Source organism: Physeter macrocephalus, chromosome 19, assembly GCF_002837175.3.
Source record: "Physeter macrocephalus isolate SW-GA chromosome 19, ASM283717v5, whole genome shotgun sequence".
In the NCBI taxonomy this organism is placed as follows: Eukaryota; Metazoa; Chordata; class Mammalia; order Artiodactyla; family Physeteridae; genus Physeter; species Physeter macrocephalus.
This window is the reverse complement of record NC_041232.1, coordinates 36,151,048-36,164,623: the sequence shown is the minus strand read 5'-3', so window position 1 is coordinate 36,164,623 and position 13,576 is coordinate 36,151,048. Positions and strand designations below refer to the sequence as shown.

The window sequence follows — 13,576 nt, the reverse complement described above, 5'->3', positions numbered from 1 at the left end:
GAGGCTCGCATACCACAAAAAAAAAAAAAAAAAAAAAAAAAAAAAAAAAAAAAAAAAAAAAAATTAAGCTTTAACATCTATATATGAAACATTGTATACTATATTTTTCTACTTCTCTGCATTTTTACATACTTCTAGTACAATTCAAATTTCAATTCAACAAATCCTCACCCAATGGAAAAGAGTGAATCTTCTTCTAACAAAGAAATCAAAAACACTAGTTAAAAAAAATTAACATAAACAGTTTCCCTCAGAAACTGTTTTATCTATATAGGACCATTTGAGAAAGACACAGGATATAGGAATAAAACAAAAATCCTAACTAGAGCCCATGTTAGTTATGCTAACTACAGACAGAATGAAGCATTATCAGCGTCCACAACTGACGGGGCACTTTGGAAAATATGTCACTGCAGCTGCTGTTTTGACATTTCTTTTAAGTGTATCCTTAAGGAGCATAAAATTCTATTACAGAAAGACAGAACATGTCTATAAATATATATATACAAGACATAAAAATACGTATGCACAACCAACTACAGGTACAGAAAGAAAAGGGACACTCTGTTTCTACTACAATCTTCAGAAACTCATGAACACGTGGGCTCACATGTACACATTCAAAATAGTTTCCCCTTACACCCCAGTGTTTAAGTTATTACTGCAGTAATTACAGTGCCTCTATCTATATATTTTTAGATGCATTCTGCCTTGCTCTAATAAAATGCCCCTTAAGGATATACTTAAAGAAATGTATATACCTCTATATAAAATGGAATACTACTCAGCCATAAAGAAGAATGAAACAATGACATTTGCAGCAATATGGATGGACCCAGTGATTATCTTACTAAGTGAAGACAGTCAGACAAAGACAAATATCATAGGATATCACTTATCTGTGGAATCTAAAATATGATACAAATGAACTTATTTACAAAACAGAAACAGACTCAGACATAGAAAACAAACTTATGGTTACCAAAGGGGAAAGAGGTGAGGGGCGGATAAATTAGGAGTTTGGGATTAGCAGATACAAACTACTATCTATGAAATAAACAACAAGGTCCTCCTGTACAGCACAGGGAATTATATTCAATATCCTGTAATAAACCATAATGGAAAAGAATATGAAAAAGAATACATATATATGTGTATAACTGAATCCCTTTGCTGACACCAGAAATTAACACAACATTGTAAATCAACTATACTTCAATAAAAAATAAAACAGAATAGAATAAAAAAGAAATGTATATACCTCATTATATTAATTTCCCTATAACTGTGGAACCATATGATACTTTATGTACAGAATATTAGGTTTATGATAATAATACAAACCTGACTTTTTCTTTGTGACACTTTGCCAGTGCCTTGCAGAGACTGGGATCAGGACAAAGATCAAGTGGCGACTGACCCTTCTTATTTCGAATGCTAAGGTCAGCACCATTAGCAGCCAAGAAACAGGCAATAGATGCTGCACTCTTCTTCTCGGCTCCCTGGGTACCAAGTCCCATTATTAACTGAAATCAAATGAAAAAAGTCATTATTTTCCCTTTAGGAATCTGTTATCAATTCTTACCACCAAATATATATATATATATATATATGCAAGAATGTGTGTGTGGTGTGCACGTGCTTGCGTATATATGTATGTATATATGAATATGTATGTGTGGTAAAAAACATGTCTGGCAAGACTATATAGATGTGGTGGACACTTATGAGTTGCAGTCCTAGTATCCTTCCTCCATGTCACCTACCCCCCAATTTCCTCAGGTGTACAGTATGAGGACTGACCCATCTCCAGTTTTAGAGGTGAACCAAAGATGGCTCAAACCACTCAGAGACCCACCTCATCTATGTGATTAGTTCAGGGGTGACACATAACCTAAATCAGGTCAATTAGGGCCAATAAAACCCAAGAACAAGACTTCTGATTGAGATATTGAGGAGACAGTCTCCCTTTTCTACTCAATTTGTCTCTGGAACTGCTAGCAACCAACGTGAAACGAAAAGGGGAGAAACAACTGAGAAAAGAACCAAGAACCAGGAATTAAGCCACGAAGTGGAGAATGAGACAGATCAGGTTCTACTGTCATCTGAGCTTCTGACTCACACATCTTGTCTGAAAATAGTCATAATAATTGTTAATATTTATGGAGCATCTACAATGGACTAAGAACTATTTTAAGCAGTTTCCATGAATTAACTCATTTAATCTTTACAACCTTATGGAGGTAGTTACTCACTTCCCCTCGTTTTAAAATGAGAAAAACGAGGCACATAGGAGTTAGAGTATTTACCGATGGTCATATAGAAAGGCAGCAATTCTCACTTTGGTCTCAGAACCCTTTACATTCTTAAAAATGATTCTAAAATTCATATGGAAACGTGAAGGACTCAGAATAGTCAAACAACTTTGAAAAAGAAGAAGAGACTTATACCACTGACTTCAACATTTATTACAAAGCTACTGTAATCAAGACAGTGGGTTGGCATCACATAGATAAAGACACAGATCAACAGAAGAGAAATGATTTTAGATAAAGGCACACAGGTAGAAAAAGTAGAAAAAGACAGTCTTTTCAAACAAATGGGGCTGGAATAACTGTATATCCACAAACAAACAAAAAACAAAAAAGAACTTTGACCCATACCTCATATTATGCATAAAAATTAACTCAAAATGAATCACAGACCTAAATGTAACAGCTAAAACTTTATAAACTTCTAGTACAAAATAGGAGAAAACCTTAGTGACCTTGGATTTAGCGAAGATTTCTCAGGACACAAACGGTAAAAGAAAAATTGGTCAATCAGACTCCATTAAAATTAAGAACCTCTGCTCTTCGAAAAATACTGTTAAAAGAATGAAAAGAGGGCTTCCCTGGTGGCTCAGTGGTTAAGAATCCACCTGCCAATGCAGGGGACACGGGTTCGAGCCCTGGTCCGGGAAGATCCCACATGCCATGGAGCAACTAAGCCCGTGTGCCACAACTACTGAAGCCCGTGTGCCACAACTACTGAAGCCCACGCGCCTAGAGCCCATGCTCCGCAACAAGAGAAGCCACCACAAGAAGAAGCTCACACGTCGCAATGAAGAGCAGCCCCCGCTTGTTGCAACTAGAGAAAGCCCATGTGCTGCAATGAAGACACAATGCAGCCAAAAATAAATAAATAAATAAATAAATAAAATTTTAAAAAAGAATGAAAAGACAAGCTACAGACTGGAAGAAAGTATGTGCATATCACATATCTGATAAAGAACTTGTATTCAGTTTATAAAAAGAACCCTCAAAACTCAGTAGTAAGAAAACAGCTCAACAAAATAATGAAGAAGGTCTGAAGAGACACTTCATCAAATATACATGAGTGGGCTTCCCTGGTGGCGCAGTGGTTGGGAGTCCGCCTGCCGATGCAGGAGACGCGGGTTCGTGCCCCGGTCTGGGAGGATTCCACATGCCGCGGAGCGGCTGGGCCCGTGGGCCATGGCCGCTAGGCCTGCACGTCCGGAGCCTATGCTCCGCAGCGGGAGAGGCCACAGCAGTGAGGCCCGCGTATCACAAAAAAAAAAAAAATATATATATATATATATGTATATATATATATATACATATATATATATATATACACATGAGTGGTGAACAAGCAAATGAAAAGATGTTCAATACTAGCAGTCATAAGGAAATGCAAATTCAAACCACAAAAAGACACCACAATACTCCTGTTTGAATGGCTAAAGTTATAAAAGGAGAACCAAACAACTTTTAGTAAGAATGCAAAACAATACAGTTAGCATTGACTAGCATTTAGCTCATAAACTAAATTTGTACATTTGTAGCTCTGATGAAATATTTTATCAGGTGCAAGTTAAATTAGCCATAAATATAAGCCTCTGCATTAAAAGATGCTCCCACTGGCACTGCATTAAAGATTATCTTTACTCACGGTGTTTTTGGATGGCTCCCAGGCAGCATCGACCTTCCCCACATCTTGCATATCTTGAAGTTGACGTAGCTGAGACAAAGTGTGATGCCTCAGAGCTTCATGCAAAGGAGTATCCCCATCCTTATCCTGAATATCTAATTTGGCACCTGCACGGACCAAAAGCTAGAAGAGAAAAACATCTCATTTTGCTAAAGTATTCTACCCACAAGAAGTTACAACATCTCTAAAGTAAGTGTGAGAGCCCTGGACCTATCTGATGGGGTTGCCATGAAAGTTAATTATTTTTATGTATTTGCTTGCTAAACTACCCTATACCCACCCCTGTGACTCCTTACAAATAATGATGAACCTGGTTATTCAAATATACTGAATTAGAGAAAGCAGAAAGAAATAAGAACCAAAATGTTGCTCAATTAATCTACTCTAAGATCAAGATAACTGGGGGAAATATAGGCCATTTTTTTTCTCCTTTTAATTTCAGATACGTGAGTTGGGATATTTTAAGTATTTCCAATAGGACCAAATCGTAACGTTCAAAATTCTTCTATTATTTAAATAAGAAAGTTATTTATTTCCATTCTTTTTTTTTTTTTTTTTTTTTTTTTTTTTGCAGTACACAGGCCTCTCACCAGGCGGACTCTCAACCACTCGCCACCAGGGAAGCCCTTCCATTCTCTTTGGTTAATTTTCTCCAAATATATGGTTATAAGTTCAAATATCAGAGAAATGAACAATTTTTGGCAAGAGGAATTTTAAATAATAATAAGCATGAAGTGTTTGCTAAACTGCAATCTCTTGCATATAACGCATAATTGATATATCTCAATCGATTTTTAAAATATATTTATTTATTTATTTATTTTTGGCTGTGTTGGGTCTTCATTGCTGCATGCGGGCTTTCTCTAGTTTCAGCGAGCGGGGGGTACTCTTGGTTGCGGTGCAGTGGCTTCTCATCGCAGTGGCTTCTCTTGTTGCGGAGCACAGGCTCTAGGCACGTGGGCTTCAGGAGTTGTGGCACATGGGCTCAGCAGTTGTGGCTCACAAGCTCTAGAGGGCAGGCTCAGTAGGTGTGGCGCACGGGCTTAGTTGCTCTGCGGCATGTGGGTCCGTCCTGGGCCAGGGATCGAACCCGTGTCCCCTTCATTGGCTAGAGCGCAGGCTCAGTAGTTGTGGCGCACGGGCTTAGTTGCTCCACGGCATGTGGGATCTTCCCGGACCAGGGTTCGAACCCGTGTCCCCTGCATTGGCAGGCGGATTCTTAACCACTGAGCCACCAGGGAAGCCCTCAATTGATATTTTAAGTGGTAAACATAAAACTTTGCCTACAGTGCTTTAACAAGTTCCCTAATCATTTGTAAATGCTAACAGAGTTTTAGAAAAATACCATACAAAGAAACCAATCTCAAGCACATGGTTCTACCTGTCTTGGCTAATTACTGTTTTCTTTTGTTTTGCTTGCTTTGTTTCAAAAGATTATATAATGTCTCTGCAGGACAGTTTCTCAAATTTGAACATGCATCACAATTACATGGGGGCCTGTTAAACCACAGATTGCTAGTTCCCACCCTTGGAGGTTCTGATTTGGTTGGTCTGAGGTGGGGCCCAGGAATTTACTTTTCTACCAAAGTCTCAGGTGATGTTGATGCTGCTGCTTCAGCCTCCAAACTTTAAGAATCACTGCTCTACAAAAAAGCTGTAAACAGATAATCTTTCAAGTGTTTTGACTGGAATCACCAGATTAGTAAAATAAAAATACACATGTCAGCTTTTTTGGAATCTGTTCAGCAAATGTCTAGCCGAAGCCTTTAATTACAGTTCACTCTCAATTATACAAATTAAAAGGGAGTATACGTTTTAAAAAAACAAATTTGTAAGTTACTCTGAAATCCTCTGATTTAATATTCTGGGAATTTACCAATCTGGCAACAAAATTTTGAAGACTTTGAATATCAGAATCTTAAGATTTTCCCTATTACAAATTAGAACTCTTTACCCAACTGATGTAAAATATTAGCCTAAAATCATATTTTTACCTCTAGCTATGCCTTTTGAGAAATCTAACAAAGTATGATTTAATAAGCAAAGATTCACTTTAGTAGACACGTTACCCTCACAATCTGGGTGTGCTGCCGCTCCACAGCAAGGTGTAGGGCAGTCTGCTGGTTCACATTCTGGATATCCAGGTTTGCGTTACCCTGAAGAAGAACAAGGCATACACAGTTAAACGTGACAAGAGGGAAGTATACTAAACTAACTCTTTGCGAAGAATCAGTAACACTGGACACTACTAACCACACCCCCTTCCTAGGGGCTGGGACCTTGTTCTCATATAGTAACATAGGAAGAAGTGGATAGGGCAGCAAGCTTTCTGAAGTAGAGCAGCAAGTTTAAAATAATTATTTTTATTATGGTGATTCCATCTAAGAACAGTTAAAGGACAAAGTACAGTACAAACACAGCTCCCTTTTAAACTCCATTATAGAGCAATGGACATAATCAGCTCATTTTAACTGTAAATATTTCCTGAAAATATATTAACGAGTCTTCATATTGGATCTAGATTTATTTTAATGACCTAATAAGGTCAGTTCCTCTTGCTGCATAATTGAGCTCTTCCTCATTCAGTGAAAAGGAACTCTGCTGGAGGGTGAGAAGAAGATAACACTTAATTGGTACATACAAACACTTATTGAAGGAAGAGCAGAAAGTCCCACCAGGGCCCTGAAATAGACAAAGGACCATGAGAACAGCTGATGCCAAGCACAGAGGAAAGGGACAGAGAAGCAAAAGCAATGAACATAGTCAGTGGACCTAGGTTCAAGTGTTGTCAGCTATGAGCCAAATTTGTGAACTTAAGCAAGCACTATATCATTTCATGCCTATTTCCTCAGCTCCAAAATGGTAAGGGCACAACCTATTCCAGGGGTCAATGTGAGGATTAAGAAAAATAACACGTCAAAATGCCTAGCACCATGTCTGGCATGATAAAAAATAATAATACATTTTTTGAAAAAACTAAAATTAAGTAGAGGGCTACAGAGTCAAAAAATAAACTGTATCATTCCATTTGTGTCTTAGAACCATTCATGCCCTATGATCACAATTCTGACACCCCCACCTGTGCACCTGCTTGGTGCATCAGGTAGAGCTGAAACTCCCTTACGGGAGTTTGGTTGGTCTGAACATGCTATGACATGTTCGGAAAGGTGGGAGTTTCTGGTTTGTTTTTACTATTTATGTTTCTTTGAGTGCAATCATTAGGCTCCTGATCTCAGCTTGCTTTCCTTTTTTTTTTTTTTGTTTTGGCTGTGCCGCGTGGCTTATGGGATTCTTAGTTCCCCAACCAGCAACTGACCAGCAATGGCCCATGGCAGTGAAAGCGCTGAGTCCTAACCAATGGACCACCAGTGAATTCCCTCAGCTTGTTTTCCTTTTTTTGCGGTACGCGGGCCTCTCACTGTTATGGCCTCTCCCGTTTCGGAGCACAGGCTTGGGACGCGCAGGCTCAGCGGCCATGGCTCACAGGCCTAGCCGCTCTGCGGCATGTGGGATCTTCCCACACTCGTGTCCCCTGCATTGGCAGGCGGACTCTCAACCACTGCGCCACCAGGGAAGCCCAGCTTGTTTTCTTATCATGTCTGTTCTCATATAAATGCAGAAACTGAGGGATCTCCTTTTTAAGTTTCCTGAACTTTTTTCCATCATTTAGATCTTCCAAAGTAGTATTCATTGTATGGATATACCATAATTTGTTTATTCAGACACTAGCTGATGCTGCACTGGCAGGCGGACTCTCAACCACTGCGCCACCAGGGAAGCCCAGCTTGTTTTCTTATCATGTCTGTTCTCATATAAATGCAGAAACTGAGGGATCTCCTTTTTAAGTTTCCTGAACTTTTTTCCATCATTTAGATCTTCCAAAGTAGTATTCATTGTATGGATATACCATAATTTGTTTATTCAGACACTAGCTGATGAACATTTGGTTTGCTTTCAGTTTAGGGCTATTACAAATAATGCTGCTACAAGTATTTAGTAGGAGTATTTCGTGGAAATGTGCCCTCAGTTCTCTTGGATACATATCTAGACGTGAGACTTCTGGGATGAATATATGTTTAACTTTATAAGAAACTGCTAAACTGTTTTTCAACATGGCTACCCTGAAAAACACCAGCAACGTTTGTGAATTCTAACTGCTCCACATCCTAATCAACACTTGGTTTTGTTGGCATTTTTAATTTTAGTCATTGTAGTTGGTAATTAGTAGTGTTGGTGTAATTTCTGTTTTCCTAATGACCAATGGTAATTTAAGCAAGGTCACACGATACATGGTAAATATATTTTAAAAATTGCAACTCTATATATTAGCAATACATAACTGGAAATAGAAATTTTAAAACAATACAATTTACCAATAGGATCAAAAAAATTACTTAAAGATAAATCTAATATGTGCAAGAGCAATCAAACTCCCCCAAAGACTTTTAATAGAAACTAATAACCTGACTCTAAAAAGTACTGGGAAATTCCAAAGATCTAGAACATTAAAGTAGTTCTGAGAAAGAAAAACAAAGTTAGAGGACTTACTCTGATTTCAAGACTTACTATAAAGCAACAATAACCAAGACAGTGTGGTACTGGCTTAAGGTCAGTTGTTTGGATTTTGGATGAAAAGGAATTTATCATAATTAACAACACTTCTAAGAAAATTAATTTTAATAATAAAGGCTTACAATGGCAGGGGAAAGGTTTAACTTTTGAACTATTTTTTTACCTAAACTTCTGTAGTTTATGGAATGTCTATCTTATGATCTATGACCTAATTACACATAATGTACTATCTACTAAATTTTTCTGCTGTTTCATCTTCTTAACTAGACTGTAAGTTCCTTGAAGTCAGGGATCACAGATAATTCTTTGGTAACTTTAGTGCTTAGCTATGGCATATGCTTGACTGAATCATTTAAAAATTTTGCTGAATATACCAAAATATCATAAAATTGCAATAAACGGGTTTCCCCCAAAATCCAATCTCATAAAAATGTAGAGCCATCTTATTTCTGAGATGAATGAAATGACCAAGGTGAGCCTATGCTGCTATCCAAGGGGTCCAGCAGTAGTCATGAACTGCATCCTTAGATCCTAGCTGCAGCCTGGTGTTACCTGGTGGCAACTGCCCACACCAGCTTAGATATCAACATGATGGTTCTTGGTGCTACAGCAGAGTGATACTTCCACAATAGTGTCAGTGATTCTGGAAAATCCCTTTTCATTGATGCCTATTTCGTTGGACCAATCCAGGAAGACTGTGCTGAGAGAATACTGGAGACTGAAGGATTCCCCCCCTACCCCGCCCCCTTCTCCCCCCACACACCACTACCTCCCTCCATTTAAGAACCAATGTTAGGGGAATTCCCTGGTGGTCCAGTGTTTAGGGCTCCATGCTTCCACTGAAGGGGGCAAGAGTTCGATCCCTGGTTGGGGAACTAAGATTCTACATGCTGCGTCGCGCAGCCAGGGGAAAAAAAACAAAAACAAAACCAAAAACCAATGTTAGGCGGACGACTAAATTCATACTATACCTGAATTTGCATCATCATGGGATTTTGCTGTAAGATCCCATCATCATGGGATTTTACTTATTATCAATTAATAAGTAGTTGATGAAGGAAAAAATAAATAAATAGCAATGATCCAAAATTGTTAAAAATTACTGAACTGCTTTTCCTACCTGATGTACCAACAGTTCAGCCACTTCTACATGATTATTAAGGGCAGCCAGATGCAAGGCAGTATAACCATCATCTTTCTTCTCATCCACAATCCACGGTCTTGGTAATTTCGACAGTAAAACACGCATTGCACTGAAAGTCAAATATTTAATTAAATATTTTATTATTTTCTTTAGAAAAAAATATTCAAAAGGAACTTTTAAAATCAAATGAATATACTCCTCTTTAAAGAAAATTATGCCCTTAGAGACAAATAGAAATTCAAAATTCCTAAATCTTAAATACACAGCCTTTCGATATTGTAAGAGGTAAACAAATTATTGCTGTTTGGAGAACAGAATCAAAACAGAATGGGAGTGCTACAAAAGGGAAACATTATGAGAGGAAAAAAACCAAAGGTAAAAGAAATATACCCTAATAAGGATATATGTTGGCCTTGTGGAATCTCTTAGGTTCAACTGGAATAGTATATATTAACGAAGAGTTAATAAAGAACAATCAGGTAACAACAGCTAAGAAAGAAAAATAGTGATAAGACAAATTTTAGGTAGCTGGCAGATTATCATGAACTCTGCAGAATTAAAAATGTGATATATGTCATTTAGCAGGGCTAAATCCAGTTGATATCAAAACACACAAAATCGTCACTAAAATCTAATATTTAAAATTTAAGATATGGTAACAAAGTATCTCCAAAGCAAAAAAGACAAAGTTATCCTAAAGAGCACCAAAGATTAAACCATAAAAAATCAGGGGAACTAATTACCAAGAAATCATGCTTTGTAGAGAAAAAGCTAACCTACCACTCAAAAAGGAAAATAAAATCAGAAGCAACTTTCCTAACCCTAACCAGTCTAACTTTTCTTAACATAGAGGTTTTCTGTGGAAAACTCATAACATAATTTCGAAAAAATCTCCCTTAATACATCTATCAACTAATTGTTTTTTTTTTAAAGAGTGAGACCTAAGATAACTGCTCCTGCAAAGAGTATTGGACTTGGCTCAGACAACATTTATATACGTATTAGATATTGAATCTTCCCTCACACCTAAAAAAGGCAGTAAACACAGAAAAGAAAACCTTTTAAAATTGTGCCAATAGAGTATAAAAGGGCAAGAAATAACAGTAAGATACATATCGGGATAGTTTTTCGTAAGGTGATACATATGAGAGAAAAATTTTTAATAGAGAAATGTTATAAACGTATGGAGAAACAGTCTGAAGATGGAGAATACGAATGTGTGTAAATGAAACTGTAAGTCTCTAAAATAATGAGACTAATGCCTAACATGAGCCAGAGCGTGTTTCCTTAATGGCAGTGGTCTATGAATCCCAAACAGGAAATCCAAGACATTTGACAACAAGCTTTGGAGGATCCAAGAATCTCCAAAACTGTCCTCAAATCTGGAAGTTTATAGCTTTTATCAGATTTTTAAACAGGTTTATGACCCAAGGTGTACTGAGAATCAAAACTTTAAGACAGCCTTTGGTGGTTGTTACTGAAGTTACAATCACTGTTTACGGGTAACAAGACTTCTTTGGAAATCTATGAACCATTTTCTCCCAGAAAATACACATAAAAATCTTTACATACAATTTTGAGGGAGTCCAAAACCCCTAAGTTCCATTCATGGACCTCATACAAAGCTAAAGATTCCTGCTTTAGCTCATTTTCAGTAATCAGAAGGATTCTATACCTTCTCATTCAGTGGATTAAAATAGAATACTAGAAATTATGTAGATTTTGACTCATATTCTTAATGGGGAAAAGTACTGGTACAACAATATACTAATGAGTGTTTCGATTTGGCATAATCATGAAGCTAATGCCATACATTATCTGTTACCTTACACACCTGACCATGTGAGAAACAAAATTTAGCTTTATGATTCTTTTGGAGAGTTCTGAATATTCAAGTATTAAATCATGTGAAAAAAGTTTTAATAAAGACAAAATGTAATCATTAAAAATAATAAGATAGGACCCAGATTTGAAATTTGTTCTGCTGTCTTCTCCTTGGATGCCATGTGAATAAGGCCTGTCTGTCTTCACTGCAAACCTCGGATATCTTAGCGTTTTGGTTTGCTGTGTTTCTGACAAAGGGAACCTGGCTCGGATAAATCACCCAGCAAAGAAAAATCCAAGACACCAGTAAGATTTTTACCACAGTTGTCTACGCCATGTGGCTAAGAGAGTCTTGGTGCTCCAGCTGGGTGTCAGGACTGAGCCTCTGAGGTGGGAGAGCTGAGTTCGGGACACTGGAGCACCAGAGACCTCCCGGCCCCACGTAATATCAACCAGCGAGAGCGCTCCCAGAGATCACTGTCTCAACACTAAGACCCAGATCCACTCAACAAGCTCCAGTGCTAGACACCCCATGCCAAACTAGCAAGACAGGAACACAACTCCACCCATTAGCAGAGACGCTGCCTAAAATCATACTAAGTTCACAGACACCCCAAAACACAACACCATATGCAGTCCTGCCCATCAGAAAGACAAGATCCAGCCTCATCCACCAGAACACAGGCACCAGTCCTCTCCACTAGGAAGCCTACACAAGCCACTGAATCAACCTTACCCACTGGGGGCAGACACCCAAAACAAAGGGAACTACAAACCTGCAGCCAGCGAAAGGAGACCCCAAACACAGTAAGTTAAACAAAATGGAAAGACAGAGAAATATGCAGCAGATGAAGGAGCAAGGTAAAAACCCAGCAGACCAAACAAATGAAGAGGAAATAGGCAGTCTACCAGAAAAAGAATTCAGAGTAATGATAGTAAATGATCCAAAATCTTGGAAAAAAAATGGAGAAAATACAAGAAACGTGTAACAAGGACCTAGAAGAACTAAAGAGCAAACAAACAATGATGACCAACACAATAAATGAAATTAAAAATTCTCTAGAAAGAATTAATAGCAGAATAACTGAGGCAGAAGAACGGATAAGTCACCTGGAAGGTAAAATAGTGGAAATAACTACCACAGAGCAGAATAAAGAAAAAAAAATGAAAAGAATTGAGGACAGTCTCAGAGAACTCTGGGATAACAATAAATGGACCAACATTCAAATTATAGAGGTCACAGAAGAAGAAGAGAAAAAGGGACTGAGAAAATATTTGAAGAGATTATAGCTGAAAACTTCCCTAATATGGGAAAGGAAATAGTCAATCAAGTCCAGGAAGCACACAGAGTCCCATACAGGATAAATCCAAGGAGAAACATGCCAAGACACGTATAAATCAAACTATGAAAAATTAAATACAAAGAAAAAATATTAAAAGCAGCAAGGGAAAAGCAACAAATAACATACAAGGGAATCCCCACACGGTTAACTAACAGCTGATCTTTCAGCAGAAAGTCTGCAAGCCAGAAGGGAGTGGCAGAACATATTTAAAGTGATGAAAGGGAAAAACCTACAACCAAGATTACTCTACCCAGCAAGGATCTCATTCAGATTCGACAGAGAAATTAAAACCTTTACAGACAAGTAAAAGCTAAGATAATTCAGCACCACCAAACCAACTTTACAACAAATGCTGAAGGAACTTCTCTAGGCAGGAAACACAAGAGAAGGAAAAGACCTACAATAACAAACCCAAAACAACTACAAAAATGGTAATAGGAACATACATATCGACAACTACCTTAAATGCAAATGGATTAAATGCTCTAACTATAAAAGACACAGACAGGCTGAATGGATACAAAAACAAGACCCGTATATATGCTGTCTACAAGATACTCACTTCAGACCTGGAGACACATACAGACTGAAAGTGAGGGGATGGAAAAAGATATTCCATGCAAATGAAAATCAAAAGAAAGCTGGAGTAGCAATTATCGTATCAGACAAAATAGACTTTAAAATAAAGACTATTACAAGA

The 13,576-nt window shown here is 37.7% G+C and overlaps 1 protein-coding gene across 1 annotated transcript in view; it reads right to left on the bottom strand.

The window, feature by feature from the left end:
• The window catches only part of MIB1 (MIB E3 ubiquitin protein ligase 1), a 121,440-nt gene that overhangs the window by 15,831 nt on the left and 92,033 nt on the right, over positions 1–13,576 (bottom strand). The window contains exons 13-16 of the mRNA XM_024120568.3: positions 9,686–9,818; positions 6,063–6,149; positions 3,955–4,116; positions 1,345–1,526 (exon numbers count right to left, since the gene is read on the bottom strand). Of these exons, the coding sequence (XP_023976336.1) occupies positions 1,345–1,526; positions 3,955–4,116; positions 6,063–6,149; positions 9,686–9,818 (564 nt within the window). The remainder of the gene's footprint in view (positions 1–1,344; positions 1,527–3,954; positions 4,117–6,062; positions 6,150–9,685; positions 9,819–13,576) is intronic.